This window comes from Battus philenor, unplaced genomic scaffold (genome assembly GCF_028537555.1).
Source record: "Battus philenor isolate CCGP_79_NKW_IND1 unplaced genomic scaffold, ilBatPhil1.0.hap1 SCAF_5, whole genome shotgun sequence".
Lineage (NCBI taxonomy): Eukaryota > Metazoa > Arthropoda > Insecta > Lepidoptera > Papilionidae > Battus > Battus philenor.
Genome location: NW_027181715.1, coordinates 11,829,928 through 11,851,243, shown reverse-complemented (window position 1 = coordinate 11,851,243; position 21,316 = coordinate 11,829,928). Strand labels below are relative to the sequence as shown.

Here is a 21,316-nt window from a genome sequence, read left to right as displayed (position 1 = left end):
AACATCATTCCTTGGTTTAAATAACTTCTTTCATTATTTTACAGTTTGTGTCTACGGTGTAGAAGAAAATGCAGCATTTCCTACAGTATTTTATAGTGAAAAGGTTTTGTTTGTGATGGTCAAACATAGCGCTCAACTGTGTATTGATACCAATTCCGAATCTATCGAATCAGAATTTTGTTATAAATAAAAATAAGTTTAAACTACATTTTCATAATAACTTTAATTCAGTAAATTATATATACAATTTAATCAACTAAATTATTAACTTAAAGCCAAATTAATATTTTTTTCATATTGACCACTGTGAACACGTTAAACGAATATAAATTATAATTAAATTCATTTATGTATTATATGTATAACTTTTTTCCGCAACTGTATTTACTGCAAAAAATATTTATTTCGTTAAGCATGAAATTTATCCTCAAGATAGCAAAAATAATATTTATGAATTTTATATTTTACCAGAGTAACACCACAATAATCTTAAAAATGTAAAGAAATACAATCATTGCATATTCAATTAAACTTAATCACACCTTTATGAAACTGTTTTAACAATCATTTCTCTTTATTTTGATGAATGTCATATCAATTCATTTGATTATAACAATTATTATCACATTTGTAAGAATTTAAAATAAAATTTAATACAATCTCATTAATAAATTCAATAAAACAAACTAAAAATTTGCTTACTAAATAGTGTGAAAATTTCCGGAATCTAAACTCTGCTGAAAAATTATTACAAGTCCTCGTTACGAAAATTTCATGAAATACAAAAATTAGATGTCATATTAAATTTCATTGAGAATTTTTTAATATTAATTAAATAAAAACATCTTATGTAATACGATTTGTTAATAAAATACAAGATATTAAAATTTCTATGCCCTTCGAAAATGGTTACTTGTTATGAATTGCTTTAAATGTCATGTCTTTTTACACTCGCTTCCAACAAAATACACTACGATCTATAATCACACTCAAACTAACTTAAAATTAAATTAACTAAAGTCAGGGAAACAGTTCTTTATATGTAAATTTAGACGTTATCTTATTCGCCATTTCTGTGAAGAGTTCAGCAAGACTGCGCTCTAGGACCGGACTGATTTCTTGCAGAAACACCTGGGAGTTTTCATTGATCACTCTGTTAGTAGCTGGGCCGAGGATCGGGTCACCGTCGAAAAGATTCGTCAGGTATATTGACGACTCTCCGACGCGAAGTTTAACCTTGAACGGGTCGAAAGTCAAATACTCTTCATCGCCACGTTTTTCTTTGTGTCCTCTCATAGTGACGTTGCAGGCATAGTCCTCTGAAAAATTATTTTTAATATTATTAATTAAATATATTCTAGGCGGAGCGCCGACATATACAAGGTCTTGGTAAGCGAGATCAGGGGAGGCGTAGGTATTGCAGCGGGCGACTTTCGGCTGATAAAATGATGATGATGATGTAACACATTTTAATTAAAGATATTATAAACCGCATTTTAACTCTGCAATCGTTAATCCATAATAATGTTTAATCATTGAAAATAATCATCTGCCAATGTTTACAAACGTTTAATTTTTTCAATCTTTTTGGAAAAAAATAATGACAATTTCTACAGGTTACTAGAAGTTTTACTTTAGTAACTCTTATATCTATATACAAAGATACCATTTAAAACGTATTATTATTACATTTTAAATATTAAAGCAAGCTGAAAGATTACTAGAGTGTGCGAGAAAACGTTTGTCAGCACCTGAGGTGTGACAGAAGAGTGTTTTATTGACAAGACTCACAGGAGATGTTTGAGAATACAATTACTTGAAGTTTTTTGTCTCTCGTCTTTTTGCTAACATACTAGCACATACGTACATAGTATAACAACATAAGTCTATAATATACTACAATATATTTTTTGGCAGGCACATGAGTTTTTACGTATTTAAGGTACTAACCAATCACCCATATTATAAAGATATTAAATCAGTATATAAATACGTTTGGTTAAATAATCAAATTATTTTGATTGTATATAGTTTATAAGGGCTTTATATTATCATAAAAAGACTGCTCTGTGACTAAGCATTAATCTGCAACAGCAAGATTGCACGACATTCCATACATCCAATGAGTCTTTATTTACTATAATGTTCAGTGGAAAATTGATGTCGCGTCAAGTGGATATTTCGTGGTCCTCGGAGCTGAAATATCGCGACAATTTTTTTTCTGAGGATATCTCATGGGCCATATATATTTACGCCAGTAAACCGACGACGATTGCCCAGCTCAAAAACAACAATCGCGAAAAAATATCCACCGTACAGTGTACAAGTGATGTGCCAAAGAGTTTTAACGAATATGTTAGCTCGATTCGATGTGTGTGTACATTTAGGTAGCACACACTCAGCAATGTTATTTTTATATATTAAATTACCATATCTTTATTATACCATAAACAAATTTTGTTTCCTAAGCTTTGCTGTGTTTATGTGATTTTATAGGATCCGTTCTATGTACTATCCTGTTCATAAATGTAATCGTTTCATAGAACGAATCGTAAACAAAAACAGAGCTCTTACATCGTGCTATTACACTGGAAGAGCGCGGGTCGGCGGTCGGCGCCACGTAACCGCAGTTCGATTAACACACATTCCGTCACCTACTGAGCCGCGATCGAGTACACCTCGTGCGCTAGCTATATCACTAAGTTTGCTTTTTTAAAATTATATTTTCTTTACATTGCCAGTATTATACAGCTATAGTAACATAGTTTAACTTAATTCTAGATATTTTTATATTATGTTTTATTATCCAATTTTAACATTATTAGCACATATATAAATTCGAGGGAATTCTTCATCGTTGATTAAAAATTCTAACTCTTGTTTATAATAATAAATAAATAAAAAATGATGAAATTTTAATTACTTAACTACTTTATAAAAAAACTAGTTGTCCCAACAGATTTTGTTGTGCCATAAATTATTGATCTGTCAAATTTCAATTAAAAAATATAAATGAATGATAGTCACATAGTGTTTGACAATGTAACAGATTTAGGACTCTATTGTTTAAGAACAGATTTTCCTACTCGCTCAGCGACACCCATATCTGTCTCTTAAACATTAAATTGCTACATCTGGTAAATTTCCTATATTTATTTACTTTTTTGGAGATAGACAGTAACAAAAGGCAGTAAGAAAGTACAAACTTAGAAGCTTAGAAATTTAAAATTAGTTACAGTTGAATAACTTATAACTATCTCACTGAGAACATAAAATCCTACAATGCAAAAGTTTTCAGAGCGATCATATAATTTATTAATTCTATTGATCTAACGCGCAGTTTCAATTATCATCTAATTTTCTGAAGTTTTCACAAATTTACTGTAAAACATTACGAAACTTTTACGAAAATACTTAATCGGTAAAATCGTTCTTAAATGTAATTTAGTATATCTAAATTATGTTTAAGTTAATTATATAAATTATTTTTATATACATCTAAATTACATTTAAGAACATTTTATTTTTATTTTAATACAATCAATTATAATATTAAACAAAGCAAAATTACATAACAAAAACTAAAATATTGTGATGATTCCGCCTGTTTGTTAAACAGCAACTCTCTCATTGAATGTATTACTTTAATCTATAACTTCATCTAGATGACACAATGTGCTATCAATATCATTCACTCCATTTGTTAGTTTCAGCCTATAGATACCCACTGCAGGATATAGCAGGTTATAGCATAGCCCCACTTCCATCTTTGGGGGAAGTGAGGATATACCATAACCGTCATACTTGTCAGGCGGGTTGGCAATCTCAGCTGTATTGATACGCCAAAGACGCTGCTGCCCATCTTCTGACAACTTGTTTATAAGCATTAACCGTCCTATATAATTAATGCACAAAGTGTGAATTGCATACGATTGTATCCCAGTAATCGAACCCGCGACCTGGGAGACCAGAGCTACCACAGTTCATCACATAAGTGACACATAAGTAATATTCTATACATATCTCAAACGAATTATTTATGAATAACTAAAAATTTATTTAAATGTTACAGTTAATGATAATTTAAAAAATTATTAGATCAGCCATAAAACGAAGATCTTGCGCCCATTAGCCCTTGGAATATCGTCATCAACGTCATTTCAACCGTATGACAAACCGTATGGCAATAAGATCGAATGGAAGCGGTCTGCATACAGCGTTTTCCGACAACCTTAACAATGTTATTTGTCAACTTTGTCGAGGTTCTACGCTGTGCTTGCCGGTTCATGATCTATAATTTTTAATAAAATACATGAGAGTATGTAGTTATTAGTAATATTACAATGCGCTCACTGATGGTATGCAAGACTCTTCTGAACTAGACTTAAGGTTACTGGACTAAAAAAATAATCATATATTTGATTAGTTAAGAAATTATTAAAACAGGTTATTGATGAACCCATTATCTATTATTCCTTATCCTATTAATATTGTTTCGTAGTAGAAATAAACAGTTGTGATAAAGAAGTTATGACTTCAACACGGAAAGAGGCATACGGCTGAGGTTTCACAACCATGACGACATTAGTTCACAACATATTTCGCAGTAAGACATTGCACCATGTAAAATTGTTTACATTACAATCATTAAACAATTAAAGACAAGAAAGGTATTTGGCGTAATATCAATATAGTACCTTAAATGTAAACAGCTTATTTTATGGTATCTATTATTTATTTTTATGTTCTCTTTCGCAAAAGAAAATGAATTTGACGGAAGAAAACTCTAAAAGAGTTAAGTGCGCTTACGTATTCTTTTTTGTGGCTAATTATTTTCTTATTTGTGTATAATAAAGAATATTAAAAGTCACTCAGATTAATGTCATCCGTACCGTTATTATATATTAGTCTTTTAAGTATTTTCTATATTTTTGATATTCTATACAATGTACACAGTCCCATAATATGTTTGTCTGTAAAAATTGCATAAAACCATCGATCGCCCATTGTATTTTTAAAATTTGTTTTAAGTCAATGTTTTTCTTTCTGATGTAACGTGAACAATAAGAAAAAGTTTTAAATTAAATTAAATTTATAAACATACTTATCACTTTAGAAAAAATGTAAAAATACTGTCCTTTGTGTAAACGCAAATAACAGGCAAAGTTAGAGATCATCATCATTTCAGTCATATGACACCCACTGCTGGGCCTCTGTCATAGATTTAGAATAAGAAATAAGACCAGTTTGAAGCAAGCTGCATCTAGCCTCTACAGATACTTTGACAAGTTAGTCTCTCCACTTTATGGGTTGTCGTTCTAGTCGCGAGTGCGTCGTTTATGGTATCCACTCCAAAACCTTAATACCCTAGCAGTCGATCATTTGTTTTGGGCGCCATATGGCCTACCTATTGCCATTTCAACTTGCCATCAACGTTATAAATCAATACTGAATAATGAAACAGCAAATCTCAAGTTCATTAACTAAAAACATATCGACACAAAGTGTCGTATTTATTATCTAATCTAAAATTCGTCGTCATCGTCGTTACAGCCCATAGCTCGCTGTAAAGTGTAAGCCGCCCCACAGAAATTTATGGGGATTTACCATAATCGCCACGCTTCACAGGCGGGTGGGCGATTGCGATGAGGTATTATGGTACGCAAAGAGATGCTGCTGCCCATCCTCTGGAAACTTATATATAAGCAGTGGCAATCCCATATAATCAATGCACAACGTGTGAATTATATAAGATTGTATCCCGGGAATTGTACCCTTGACATAAGTAAGTTGACTTAATTGTTAATAAATGATACACATAGACAGATATAATGTAATGCTATGATTATTTAAAATATTTATATTTATATACTTACTAAAAGATCCCGTGATATTTCCTCTACCCTGAAGCCTTAGCAGCAGTACTTGAAGGTCCATCTTGTATTTTCCATTAAAATCTAATCTTGGGAGTAGAAGCTTAAAGTCGAATCTATTCTGGTCCAGATCAGATCTGAAATTTAATTTTACATCTCTTAGTTTTGATCTACAAATTACTTTTTTTAACCGTACCGAAACCGCTGTTCCGCGCTTTAGGTATACGCGCGGCGGGGCAAGGGGGAGCATTAGCCGCTCCGTTTTGTCAATCCGCCGTCAATGCTTGCGGCAAATACGCTAGCTGTATTTACATCTAGTAGATGATATAAAAATTGTCAAATTAATTTAAGTTATGACATCTCTGATGATTATTTTACTATTGTACATCAGCTTAATAAATCGAATAAAAATGTACTACGAATGGTATCGACCAACCTAAGTCAATTTACAAGCTCTTCCTTAATGCTTAGCAGTCGATATAAGTACTCAACGAAGTACAAAGCCCAAGGTGATTGGAGATTTGAATTTAAAATGCCTTTTATTCAGCCGGGGTGTTAAAACATATAAATCATGTATAGATCGTGGGTTTTGCTTACTGGTGTATCTTAATCCGTGCATAGAATTAATTGTTTCCTGTAGCAATAATGTTTTGCATAGAAATCACAATTTTATCGTATATACCAGGATCTCTTAACAAGGAATGATGTAGAAATATTCAAACAGATCGATTTAAATGCTAAGCATTACATTAGTCGAGCCTGTTTTACAACGCTTTGTTAAAAAATCTATATTAAAGATTTATTCCCGTCACTCTATTGTGTATATAGATTATAAATGTAACCCGAATGTTGACAAAATGATTTCTTTCGTTGACATTTCTTTTTTTATGAGTTCTATTTTTAAATTCTTAGTTAACGAAGTAAAAATGCTTTCTTTATTCCTATTAATATTTTATTAATAATTTTTTATGAACTTAAAATTCTTTTGGAGATGTTTAATAATTATTTTATATTTATAGCTCATAATTGTATTTGTAAAATGATGATTTAATTAAATGACGATACATAACACATTTTAAATTAAGATCTAAAATTTTATTTAAGCGTAAAATCAAAAACCGAAAATTTATTGCGATAATGGAATATTACTTAAACTGAAAGGCTAAATTACGTATGTATTAATGTCATCGCCTTTAAATCGTTTGAAAATTTTCTTGAGTATTATAGAAATTAGCTTTTTGCTATTTGTTCCAGTAAATTAACTTATGCACATTTAGATATGACATAATTATCCTAGCTTACATTTCTCACGTAGGGACTATAAGTTAGACACTGTGATTTGTTTCACTGCTTTTTGTAAATAAACCCAACTGCACACTGTCTAAAAATTCCAAACAAGTTTATAAATATATTTGGGATTTCGCCCAAATATGTCGAAGGTTACAGGGGATATCTCTATGAGATCGAAACAGAGATTGGGAGATTCATAGATGAATGCAAATAAGAAGAATAGAATGAAGCGATATAGCCCAGGAGTTTAACAAGTTGAAGTAGCAAAGGATATGACCGTTGGAACCTTAGATTTTGCAGTGGAAACCACGGCGGACGTCTGAGTCCACCCAGTAGGTGGACATATAACATTTTTAAGATCGTCATAAGATCGTAGAAGAGTGCGGGCCTCTTCCAACCAGTCCTATTGCAAAACTATGGAAAATACTTTAGTCAAGTAGCGAAGGTTTTACGGCTGAATGTATAATAATGACGATATGTTTTAAATGTACTGCGACTGTTATAACTACCAATAGTATTAGTCGTTAACAGATTTTGGTATCGAAATACTTAACAAGCTTATAACAAAACATATAACATTTCCATGATGAATTGCAAAATTTTTATAATTTTGTAGATTTGGTTCGACAGAAATATATTCTGAGATGTCTAATTAAATATTAAAAAATGAGTTATTGTGGAAAACATGTAAATATCTTAATTATTAAAAGAGGAGTTGGCGAGTAACACGGGTACAAAACACGGATGGCCAAACTGTGACTCTATAAACGATTATTTTTGGCATCGATTGACTGTCGAATTATTACAACATTTAAATAACCTATGTCAGTTCCTGAGAAATCAAAACAAATTACATTACATTAAAATAATTATTATAATTCAACTATAAAATTAGTGAAATCAAAATATCGGTCATAATTGATTAACCGGCATCTTAATTATTATTAGGAGTGCTGTCATATATGTGTGCCATTATATATAACTTCAAAACACATATTTTGCACTTTTATTTAAATAACTTCAATAAACATTCTTTTGCGTGTTTCAAATGAGTATTTAATAGCGGCACACAAAAAAATTCAAATTTCGAAAAATGCCTCGCACTATTTAATAGCTTGGCTACTCACCACTTTGCGAGATTTCAAAAATAGTTAATTTTGCTAAATTAAACACCTTGTTTTAGTAAAAGTAACATCAAGTAGACATACATCTTAACAAATGGTCTAGTTTTTTGGCAATGGAAATATTTATACTTACTATTTAACTACGAAAACTGGGTCTCTAGCTGAAAATCAGCGCTGTAGTATAAAAAACAGTACGGCAGCGTAGTTGAAAAAGGGAACCTTAGTAAATTTATATGTAAAATTATAAACGTATTTGTAATTGTATAAAAATCTGTATTTCATACTATACTAACTTTAGCTCCTCGATGATGAAGTTGCTTGGTCCACGTACTTTGACATCATTGACCACCGCAGTCAATTTGGCTCCTTGCGGTCCACGGGCCAATGCAATTTGGCCAAGACTTAAGGGTTCTATACCTGGTACATCCAGCTCGGGAATACCCTGAAATATTTATCAACATGATCAAGAATTTATTCTCATTCTCATTTTTATGTCTCATTTATAAATTAACTTTCTTCACTAATGTAACTATAATAGAGTTTGGTTCATATACATAGTGATTGATTATTTCCCACCAGACTTTGCATTGCTAGAAATGAATGGTCTATTACATTCCAAGAGAATAAAAAAAATTAATAACTTTTTGTACATCATAGACAATAAATAGAGCAAAAAAAGAAACAATTCATATGGTACAAGAGGTGGTTTTATCGCTCGAGGCGATCTCTACCAGACAACCTTTCGATGGAGATGAGCGACATGAATGAGAGGGCAACTTAGGGTATACATATATACATATCTATGTAAATAATGTAACAATTAATGTTACTTACGTAAAAAACCTCTTAAGAATTTTGCTGGCAAATAAACTACACATTCACACTTTTAAATCATTTACAACTATAATGATTTAAACCTTGAATAAAAATCTTTATAGTTAAAAACCATTATCTAACTGAACATACAATTTTAAAAGTCATTTATGTATATTACATGTATTATATATTTATTTATGCACGTTCGATAATAATGCGGTCAACAGGTCGCAATTAATTTAATAATTTGCTTTGTGTGCATTCATGTCATGTACATAAATATTAAAAAAAAAAATGAACACGTTAATTTTTTTCTTAAATTAAAATGCTGATCGCGTTCAATTTACTTTATCCAGCGAGCATGTCATGCACGAGTATGTCAAATACATGCCTTGATAATTACGAAACCTGAGTAACATTGACATACTAAATATTTGCACGAAAAAGTCCACATGATATTCCGAAAAATATAGCGAGGCCTACCTAACACTTCTTTGTACAACATTGACCATGTTTTTTGTGGGTGTTTACTATAAGCTATATAAATATTTAATATGTACACTTTTTAGTCCTCGTTTCGGTCTTAAGAAGCCCCCTGTAAGGCATATGCCTGGTGAGACATACCATAACAGCCTCGCTTGGCAGGCGTGTTAATGATAGAAGTATGGTATTAAAGTACGCAGAAAACGCTACTGCCCATCTTCTGGAAACTTGTATAATTAATGCACAAAGTGTGAATTATATAAAAATTTTATTCTGGAAATGGAACTCGCGATCTACAATTGCAAGTCTCAGTCCTTTACCGCTGGACTGTAACTGCTGATTTTAGTATATTTATTTATAATTACATTCATTTGTTAATATTATATAAATGTATATTGATATAAGCACAGGATAGTTCCTAAATTAACACCAAACTAAAATTGGTACATGGGTAAGATACAAACAAAGCTTGTTTTCCACACGAATTAAATGTTTGTGTACAAATAACGTTTGGGTAAATGGTATAGCAAAAAGTAAAAGTAAGTAGAATTGTCGCTCAGGATAACATGAACGTTAAAGTAAATAAAAAATTTAAAAAATGTGCAGACAACAGAATAAAGACGTAATAGAAAATATTGTTTACTCTTTTAAAAGTAATAGTGTAAAATATACGTGACAGATTTATTATTAATTTTCTGGGATTAGTCACTAACTGCTTTTGGGTTACCTGTAAATTTATGAGATATCCTGAATATAACAATAAGCGAAGTAGTAATGTTGTGTTGAATATTTCTTTACCAGATCCAGACAATTTTTGACAGTTTTGTGGGTTTGTCTGAGTTAGTTGTAAAATTTTCACAGATCGGGGCCCGTGTGTAACCTAAGTAGAATTAAATTTCTAATCTGTTTCTTGTTTCTATCAGATGGGGCTCTTCTGACAATCTTTTCATGACCTACACGAGTGGTCACTTTAATAGATTCCAATATAATCAATGAATTTATTAATAATATGATTTTAAGAATAAATATATTCATACCATTACCAAAAAGTTAACGCATTTCCTGTCACATTATTTAAAAACACATTTAACAACCCAATATATCGAATTTAGTTTAACAAAAAAGATAGAATTTTTTTGCATTATATTACATTATAAAGACTAATGATTGTAACAATTTTAATTGTAATTACAAAGGAAAGGTAAGAGGATATCCTATTATGGCAATTTACGCGTAGAAACTGAGCGCGTGTATTACAAATTGTTTTGTGCAACACTGAAGAACTTGAAACCAATTTAAGTTTTTTTATTCTATATTATAAATCAGGATAGCTTAAACACACAATCATATGTTGCTGATTAATTATCAAATAAACTTTCTTTACTAGTTATTAAACGAATTATTAAATAGTATAAATAATAGTTATATTTTCAGAAAAGACTGTGTGCGAAATTTCTTAATCACCAAAAAAAACTTCCGCCCCGATTAAAGAAAATCACTTTTTTAAATATTTTCAAACATACCTGCCCTTCCTAGATATATAACAAATTATAAACATAGGTTGTCTACTCAAACTTTAATACATAAAATCATTAAGTAAAAAGACATAATGTAAAAAGTTCAATGTCATCGTTACAGGCACCAGCTGCAAGTCATAGGCCTCCCAAAAAGATATCTAAGGAGGGTTATACAATAATTGCTACGCCTGGCAGATCGGTTCGCAATAAATTGTGATTGATAAAAGTTCAATGTAACAATTTAGTAATCAAGTATTCCCATATGATTTATAAGAGACATACCATCAAGATATGAGATAAGTTGTATATCTTTTCTTTAAACATTTTTTCGTACTAAAGCAGAATTAACTATTATTATTCTTCAACCTATTATTATACAACCACTACTTTCATCCAATTTATGACTTATAATTATTAACAATTTAATTGAATAATACTAGTGATAGACAAGAACAGTAAATAAAAATTTGTTATTATTATGTATTAATGCTGAAAACAAGGCTTTACAAGAAACGCAAAAATATCAAAATATACGATTAGATAATTAGGTATCATAAGTGCGTCATTTAACACCGTGTCATAACTACGTATTTAAATAAATGTCCATGTTTTAACATGAACATCATGTTTTATTACTGGAATAATGACCCTTATCTTAATACAAAGAAAGCGTAAATTTGAAAAATGCATCAAAGTTAAGGTACAAATAAACCTCTACGTGCCTTCACGGGTATCGATAAGACTTAAAATGAAATTAACAATGACTTAGATGCGAATGACGAGGACTCGAGCAATTCAATCGCTCCATATAAAAGGAACGGATTGCATGCGGTTAAGGATTGTTTGATTCAAATATGGGCTGGTATATGTCAGCATTGTTTGTATCTTTGGCGCTTGTTTTACAGGTGAGTCAACAACATATAAATTACTTAACATATTTAATATTACCAAATAATATTTTGAGTTTTCATATAGATTTTTGCAAGAAAATATTAAAGTTAATTTCATTTGTTTCTTTAGTGCCATCAGGTTCAATCAGGCGAATGCAATCGAAGATCTACTTATATACAAATAAGAATTCCCCAACGTACTAACGTAGACATAAAATACCCGAAAGAAATTAACCCCGTACAGTTTGTACCGTTTCCCTACAACTCAGCTGGATCTGAATGTATTAAATGTCAAGGTGTAACTTGCAATAAATGTACATACACCAAAAAATCACATTCGATTATCACAGAACATGATAGAAAAACTAATATCATTATTGACATACAAAAAACTAGAAAAATCAACGACAGTATTGATAAATCATCAAATGAAAATAATACATCAACTGTGGATGGGGCAATTGTTGGAATATATGACAAGACAGTAGCAGTGAGTAATAGTGGAGCTATAGCTAAGAGTGGCAAAGAAGGTGAATCATCTGCTGCAACTGCTTCTGGAACAACACTATCTCAAAGTAGCACTCTAGCAGGTATTCAAGATGTTGTCATTAATAAAGCGAATGGTGAAAAGAGTAATGTAGAAGATATTTATGTTGCAAGTAATGATCAATCAGCGGCTAATGCAAATAGTTCGTCGGTAAGTGAAGGTGGAAAGACCGACGACACGAACCAACCTAACGATGTATCTGCAAGTCTTAATGGATCTCCTAATGACAACCCAACAATACCGCCGACAGTTTCAGATTCTGTAGCATCACCTACTATTAACCAACCCACAGAACCAGAACAATTACCACCACACACAACATCAGATGCCAATGCAGCCGCAGGCGCACAGACGGTCGTTGTCGAAAAAACTGTAGCAGTTGAGACTACCGCTGCCCAACCGGGGGCAACTCCTTAAGGGTTTGCTTTTTAACATATTTTCACACTGAATTAAAAAAGATAACCAACATTAATCAAATTTTATTAATCCCACAGAAGTCCTGTCTTAGCTATATATATATATATATATATATATATATATATATATATATATATATATATATATATATATGCGAATCTCAAAACGAAATGCCAAATATGTGTAGTTCATAGCGCATTTTCAAGCGCAAAGACTTTTAAGTTCATGGACTCATCCGCTCCGTGAACTTAGATCGATGTAACTGTAAAAGCCCCTGAGCAAACTTAGCCGAAACCTAGCAAAACAGTGCAAAGTTTCAATAGTCACAACATTTTCAAAATTGTTTCATATCTCTAAATTTTTTCTTAAATAATCTTCTACGAAGTATACAGAAACGTGTAAAAAAAGATAAATGAAATCGGTAAAGACATTTACAGGTTATGGCGTGACCAAGAGAAATGGGGATACATTTTTTAACATAAATAGATTTCAGAATCATTCGTATCATGATGTCTGGTTTTAGTTTATTGATACCCCTTAATTAATTTTTTAACCATGTAATATACCTGCAGATAAGGTAAAGACTCCAGTATAAAAGTGTAAAACTTAGGCTTTTAGGGCTAATTATAAAATTGGCCCCCTCCAACTAGTAATGAATTAGGACATATCATGATGTTTACAGTTATCATTTGTGAACAATATTAAGTAATTAAAACACAATGTGTGCTTTTGGAAATCGAATCCGCGGCCTAAAATCGCTAAAAACTTTATACATATTTAGCCAGTAAGCTACTGCTGCTGTCTCATCATTATAATTTCACACGTAGGACGTCTAATGCTATACATAGGTCTCGTTCATTATATCCCATGTTTGTAAAATAATATTACCTTGATCATCTTTGGTCGTAACTCTTCAACGGAGTTGATGATGCATTTATCCACATTTGGATCATTCCGTTGGCATACTTTAATGTAGGAGGCTGGAAGGAAAAAAAAAGAAATTTATTACATTAAAAAGTAAAAATTAGTCAACCTAATCAACGAAATGACTAGGTATAATTTCATACAAAATTTGTATGCTGTGGAAGTAAGGTATAATAGCGAAATCTTTCAATAACCTGATGGAGGATTTAGGCTTGTTAAAAGTGCACATTCTGAACAAGAATAAGCATGTAAACGACCATTGATAGAATCATTTAAAACTTGGTTGCCCAACCTGCCCATACCTACTCAAAAGGAGAAAAGTTAGGTCGGTGAGGATGAATTCCAATTCCTTGTAAGGCCTCCTTATATCTGTTATATGTGTTGTCCGCCCCCGGTATAGTACCTAGCCATACTACATTCAACGCGATGGTTTATTGCTATTGACCAGGTGAATAAAACAAGACACGGCTGTCAGTAACGAAAAACTATTGAGAGGAAGCAGAATTTTGGTTTAGCGAAACAAAGAAACAAAGGGATACGCAGTGGTATAAAAGCAATGTTTATATCTAAAAAATTAAATGACACTGTTTTTAGTAGTCAAGACATAAAAAAAAATATTTTTGTTTCAATTCATACTACATTAACTTAAATTTCATCGACTTATTTATAAATTAGTAGTTATAATTAATCACAGAAATGGGTTTCGCCCGAGATTTTTTGCGAGATCAAATCAATAATGAGCAGATCCGTAGACGAACGAAAATTACCGACATAACTCCGCGGATTGACAAATGGAAGTGGCCTTTAGGTTCTGGAGAGGAAATCACGGACCGGTATGCTCAGACTAAGCCGTTCACCCACGAAGTAGACAAACGACCTTGTTAAAATCCTAGGATGACGGTGAATAAAGGCCGCGTGGGTGAAGCCTACTGCCAGACGTGGACGTCCTATGACAGTCCTATGACCAGACGATGAATTTATTAAATGTTGAAAACTCAACCAAATGTCATCTTTTAAAAGACATAAATCTTGATGTTTATACAGGGTTAAAAATGAATGCCGAGGAGTTCTCTTTTTTTATTTGAAAACGTTTCGAACCAGAATAGTAAAACTGATAGAAGAATCACGTGACGCAATTGCAAACACGAGCGAATGCAATCACAGTTAATATTTAAGTAACATAAACAAATATTAACCTTTTAAATTGCACCTTGACACATTATTTTCGAAACGTATAAACTTTAAAATGCGAAGAGATTAATACATTTACTTTTTATTGATGCGTCATATTTCTTTTGTCTGGTTTACGCTGAATATCTTTCTAGAATCGGGTCATACATACAGTGTGATTGGTTACAGATGTAAAAGCTTTATTTAATGTATAATGCTTTATATAATGTATGAGTGCTGTCAATGAATTTACGATATACCCTATCCAAAAATCTATCGTTTCAGAGACACAAGATAACGTGATGATAATAACGATGATATATAATTAAAATTAATGATTGTTTACTATCTGCCCCTGCAGACTGCCAAAAGTTAATGACCTGTCGCATTCTCGTAGGAAAAAATAATTAACATATTCAGAGTGAACACTTTAAACACGGTGTCTGGAAATAAATGTAATTGCTTTAAATCTTTTTGCTTACAAGTGTGCTGTACATTTATTCCTATAGCTATATTGCCTATATTCGATTGATGCTTGACACTATTAGCCTTTCTAGCTTTTACAGCTAATTAATAAATTAAAAAAAACCTGCTTCTAACGTATTTTATTGACTATTTGAAATCTGCTCTACATTCTCTTCTTTTGAACTTTTACGCCTATTACAAATCACACTGTAAATGATATACGTTTTGCTCAAGTTTTTCTTATTATAATTTATTTCCATCTACATAAACATGAATGATAAAAAATACCTGAACATTGTAATTACGAAGTAATATATAAATTAATTGTAACTAGCATAATTTGTTTACATAACAACAATACAAACGAACCAATCGCGGCATTCCCACTTTCTCTGAATGTGTGCAGCTCCAGTCCGCGGACTGTTATATCATAGATTTACATCTATAACGTAATCACGGATCGCGATATAAACAAAACCAAATAACGTTAATGGAATATTGCATGTCGCTGATGACATCTTGAAACTATTTGTTACAGAGGTTTGACTACGTAATAAAATTTCAAGTATTCATCATTGCATCTCAGAACCTTTGAACGTTCGACTCTTTCATGGATGTCCAATAAAAGCGTCTGGAAGCGCATCCAGGGTTTTCGACGACCTGTGCGTAATTTATACTATTGTTTAAAAAAGAAAGCATCGCCAAATCCGTGAACTTTAATTAATATATTTATTTTATAATAATAAGTCTTTTGAATAGCGATAAAAATTTATTTAGGTATAGGTAGTCCAGGATATCTTCATCATTTCAGCCGTAGAACGTTCACTCCTAAACATAGACCTCCTCTATAGATTTTCAAAAAGAACTGGTCGGTAGTGGCGCGCATCTAACGTCTTTCAACAATCTTGACATAAACATACGCTGAACGAAAAACATTCACTGGTAAATAATAAACAGTTTATCAATTCAATTAGTCTTGGAATACTCTCTTAGTTATGACCGCACCCTTCTCTCACTAGATATCAATGTTGTCTGTTTAACTTGTACCGTTAATTGTTTTAAAATATTAACTAATGAAACAGTAAGAAAATCCTTTTAAATCTGGTCTAAGTCTTGCGAAGTATTTACGAGTAATATTAACTATGACCAGATGTATAATTGCACAGTCTCTTTTTACCTGATGGCATATGAGCTCATCCTGTTAAGTTGATCCAATTAAGTGAAGTACATTAATAAAGTCGAATGACGTGCTTGTTATATCATATAAGTCATCAGCTTAAAATCGTGTAAATATGTATTATTAAGTGTCTTTATATTATTGTTCATTCAATAATCATATATATAATTCAAATAGTAATAGTGAAGATGAGCATTGAAGTATTGTTTCAGTATTAAGACATGATTAAATTTTTCTATGAGCTTAGATGTCAAACAAAAAAAGACCGAAAGAACACCGTTAATGAGTGGTTCAATTTCAATAGATCTCGTCGTTTCTCAACGCAATGAACGCAAACGTGTATTGAGCAGAATATTTTATTGCAAAATTCTTGTTAAGTATGATTATGGTATGCCGTATAACAATCAAATGATACTCTACTATTGAGTATATACACTTTCTAGTTAGTATATAGGGTTATAGGTGTAAAAGGTTTAAAGGGGTGAATGTACAGCACAATTTTCAGGAAAAAGCTTTACAGTCATTTCCAATCAATTTATTACATTTAATTCTTTTATAAATACACAAATAGTAAACGATGATTTATATTAATATATAATAATCCGAAAATTTTAAATGCTTTTTCACTATATTATCATTACGTTATTATTTTTGAAACTTGATTATTGGATAGGGTGTCCCATACAAAATTTAATAGCAAATAAGCTATACATCTACCCTTTTAAAGTCTTACAACTATTACCAATTACCAGGTAGTCGTATAACGAGGAAAACAACTTATTTACTGTAATAGGTTTTTTGTAATTTTTAAGAATTTTACTTTGTTACTAATTGCCGCAATAAACTGTGTTCAGTAAACGCTATAGGACTATCACTATCCATTGAGTAAATAAATAAATAAAAAGTGTTTTACAGTGATCACTTTTTGATCTATACAACGGCTACGAACAAAAATATATTTTAATTTTGCACACTATAAGACTTTATCCATAGTATAATATTAGCATTATAATTATTATGGTACATGATGTTCGAGTTTAATTACACGCAAAAACATCTTTTGTGGAAATCGATTCGCGTCAGATGCCTTAGATTAAGACGAGTAAGAAGATCTTTTAATATACTTTTTTGTATGGGCTATTCCCATCCAAAAGTGTTGGTTTTAACAATTTATCTCTATATTATTTTCCTCCTGGACAACTATCCGAATTGGTCTAGCTGTTCTCAATTTTTGCGCTCAACAACGTTTTGCGGATTATTGTTTAAATATATATATAAATTGTGACAAATGAAAAACTATTTTCTATTCAAGTTCTGATCATCAAAAAGAATCACTTCAGATTATATTTAAAAAAACTTTGTAGTTTTTCGTGTCCAAGAATATAATCAGTTGCAATGATAAAAAACGTTGTTATATATTAATTAAATGATTATAAATGTACATCTAAAAACGTTATTCGCTGTCTTCTTGATCTTAACTGTGGATAATTATATTTACATCCGATTTATATAACACACTTCCATAAATGTAATACTCAATTTTATTACTTTTCATGAGCCTTTGGGTACTTTTCATACAAATTGCGAACTGTTATATTTGCCGGCAGTATTCTTTAAATTACGAATACCTACGATTCCCATAACACAAACTAATTCTTACCAATGGCTCAGGGAATTAATAATATATTTTTTCTGTCTACACTTATGTTAATGAATATCATATATCAAATCAGATATCGACTAGGACGATCGATGATGAACAGAAGAAAATATAAAGCACCAAAGAAGAAAATAAAAACTAAAAAAAATTAATTTACCTTTGTAAACAAAGTTCCTATCCCAAATGTAAGGGTGAAGAAGAGATCCCCAAAAACAGGGCATTATAAAAAAGAAGTGGTCGGTTTAGTGTATGAATTTATTTATAAATCGTGTTATATGGAAATAAAGTTTATTATTATTATAAAGTTTACGTTTATATATAGTATATGTGATTGGTTATAGATTTAATAGTTTTAAAAACGTGAATTATTAGATTATTTGCTGTCATTTAATGTATTGCACACTAAAATGAGACGAAGAGAAGATAAATGCGTGAAAAACGTTTTCAAAAGTTGAATTTCTACGAAGTATACTAATATTTATTATTTAGTACTTATACCTGCAATCGTTGTAGTGCCAGTTACAGCCTAAGTTATTGGCCTGTCGCATTCTTGCAGAAAAAATAAATTAACATAACATATATTTAAAAAGATTACTTTATACAGAATTGGACCTATTAACTCACTCCATTAAAGCTTTTACACCTATTACCAACCATCCTGTATATATAAACTGTGTGTTATACACTACATGAATCTTTAACGTCATACACCATATGTCATGACGTTGAAGAGTCACCCTAACAACGAACAACAAGATAGTATAGTAAACTTAGGGAATACTTCTATGTAGTAAATATCAAAACAACTATTTTGTACAACTTTCATTTTCTTACTTAAATCTCATGATAGATTAACTCGGCGTATGTAGCAACAGTCAGTCAACATTCAAACTCAGTGCGAGTATTGTTACTTTAATTAGATAAATCTACTTCTAATTAATTAATGTTGAAATGCTAACAAAGCTTTTCCTAATAATATATTTTTATATAATCATTTTTAACGTACAAAATAATTAACAAGCACGTATTCCAAGAAACTACTTAAGCTTTTATAAAATAATAACATGCATAAAAATAATTAGTATCATTTCTCCCCATTTGTTAATATGGATATTCGTAAATAATCATAATGATTATTACATAAAAATAAATATTATATGGTTAGTATCTTAAACCTAAAACCTCATTTGTTTTTTCTACATGTGCCATATATTTCCGAAAAGATTAGATATGTTTCGATCGAGTTTTTTTAGATAGTAAAAGTAACATAACAAATTTTACATAGATTATAAATATTGATACTTAAAAAAATCCGGTACGCCGTAAATATATTAAAAACTAGACTGATATAGGTGCGAGTTTCACCTCATGAGCAGTGCAAATTAGTAGTCAGTACTATTCAAAACATAATAGTATTATGTTAATTTTGTTACATACATATTATATTTGAAAATATTGGACAACTTATAAAAATATTAATAATTAAAAAAAATAATGTAGTTTAACGCATTGAAATCTTATTCTCCAAAATTTAACTTATGTTTATACAATATTATTCGTCATTTTAAAGCTTGTAACTTTTAATATAACAATTTTTAACGATAACTTCAAATTATTTTTGTAAAATGAACGTTAATTTTAATGGATTTTATTAAAGTTGAAATGTTAAAATATTGTTTCGTAATTAATTTGAAGTGCGGCTTTCGGGATGGATGATGGGTTGTAAAAGTTAATAAATCTGAATAAATAAAAATTTTCCAGATTTAACACACTTACGTATATCGGCAGCTACAAAAGGTAACGCGATCAGCAGTATACTTGTCGATAACATGTTTACAGCGGTTGCACAATTCACGTACGAATATTTCGCAAGTACGTTCCTACTGCAAGATGCGTTATAACGCCCAGCCGGCGCGCGATGTCGGCTGGCACTGCGGTCGACGGGCATTAAGACACCCACTCTCCACTATCGGCTAAGGACGCGCGTGAATGGTCAGCCCTTCTATTCTGGATCGCAAGCGATCCTAGATTCTCTCGATTGCGATATCGATATTCGCGAGACGGTTCATAGGTACCTCACTGCTGCAGAACACACACATGCAAGCGTAAACATTTTAATATATGTACATAAGAGATTTTCTTCAAATGTTCTAACTTATCACGAAATCTCTAGAACCATACAGATAAGAGAACATTATCAGAAATATAGTTTTCACCGAGTAGAATCAGCAAAGAACGGAATTTTTGAAATTCCACCCACAAGGAAGGATGAGCGGACGTTCATTACGGTCACGAAGCAGACTTATAACAGCTAGTACATCATACGACATTTATAAGGAATATCCACCTCATAAACATATGTCTAGAACCGCCGCACAGATACCGCCTTATAAGGCTTAGAGACTAATTTGCTAGGAAAATTCCTTTCGCCAAATAGCAATCAGCCGAAAAAGATCTTTACGAAAAGATCTGCCTGGAAAATAAGTGGGTTAATAATTAGACAGTTAGATAATAATAAAATTCAATATTTCTATCTATATATTTTACATATATAAAAGATTTCCACCTAAGTACTGACTCATCACGATATTTCTAAAACCATAAGTTTTGACGACTTATACTTTGATAAAAAGTATTTCATTTGTTAAAATTCAGCTAAGAATGATTTTTTTTAAATTCTTCCCGCAAAGTTTAAGTGGCATTGATTAAGTTCACGAAGCGGTCTGGAGACAGCTAGTATGGTTTACGTGTGTATATAATACATATAACTAATTAAATTACCTAATTGTTTATACCAAAAATAATTAATATATCGAATAGCATTATCATTATCCTTCATTATATTTCATTATTAATAGTGTCATCTGAATATATAATTGACAAAGTACTTTATAATTTATTTTCTCAGTGTAAACTGTGATTGGGTCAAACTATTGGTGGTACAATTAAGTTTTGCATTTTTA

General features: G+C 31.2%; 2 protein-coding genes across 2 annotated transcripts; one reads left to right on the top strand and one right to left on the bottom strand.

The window, feature by feature from the left end:
- Positions 1 to 763: 763 nt before the first annotated feature.
- Positions 764 to 20,265, bottom strand: LOC137929828 (circadian clock-controlled protein daywake-like). Its single transcript, XM_068772938.1, has 5 exons — positions 20,130 to 20,265; positions 13,846 to 13,937; positions 8,581 to 8,729; positions 5,877 to 6,010; positions 764 to 1,319 (listed from the first exon to the last, which is right to left on the bottom strand). Exons 1-5 carry the CDS (start codon positions 20,182 to 20,184, stop codon positions 1,021 to 1,023), a joined length of 729 nt encoding a protein of 242 aa, XP_068629039.1. The 5' UTR covers positions 20,185 to 20,265; the 3' UTR covers positions 764 to 1,020.
- LOC137929782 (uncharacterized) lies at positions 11,958 to 12,957 on the top strand. The gene is made up of 2 exons (XM_068772887.1): positions 11,958 to 12,008; positions 12,124 to 12,957. Exons 1-2 carry the CDS (start codon positions 11,958 to 11,960, stop codon positions 12,955 to 12,957), a joined length of 885 nt encoding a protein of 294 aa, XP_068628988.1.
- Positions 20,266 to 21,316: the final 1,051 nt, after the last annotated feature.

Excerpts from the sequence above, each read along its gene's own strand:
- LOC137929782 (XM_068772887.1), top strand. The coding sequence starts at position 11,958 with ATGGGCTGGTATATGTCAGCATTGTTTGTATCTTTGGCGCTTGTTTTA. Across the intron at positions 12,009-12,123 it reads CTTTGGCGCTTGTTTTACAG|TGCCATCAGGTTCAATCAGG; the intron begins GTGAGTCAACAA and ends TTGTTTCTTTAG.
- LOC137929828 (XM_068772938.1), bottom strand. The coding sequence starts at position 20,184 with ATGTTATCGACAAGTATACTGCTGATCGCGTTACCTTTTGTAGCTGCC. Across the intron at positions 13,938-20,129 it reads TTTTGTAGCTGCCGATATAC|CCTCCTACATTAAAGTATGC; the intron begins GTAAGTGTGTTA and ends TTTTCCTTCCAG. Across the intron at positions 8,730-13,845 it reads TACGACCAAAGATGATCAAG|GGTATTCCCGAGCTGGATGT; the intron begins GTAATATTATTT and ends TAAATATTTCAG.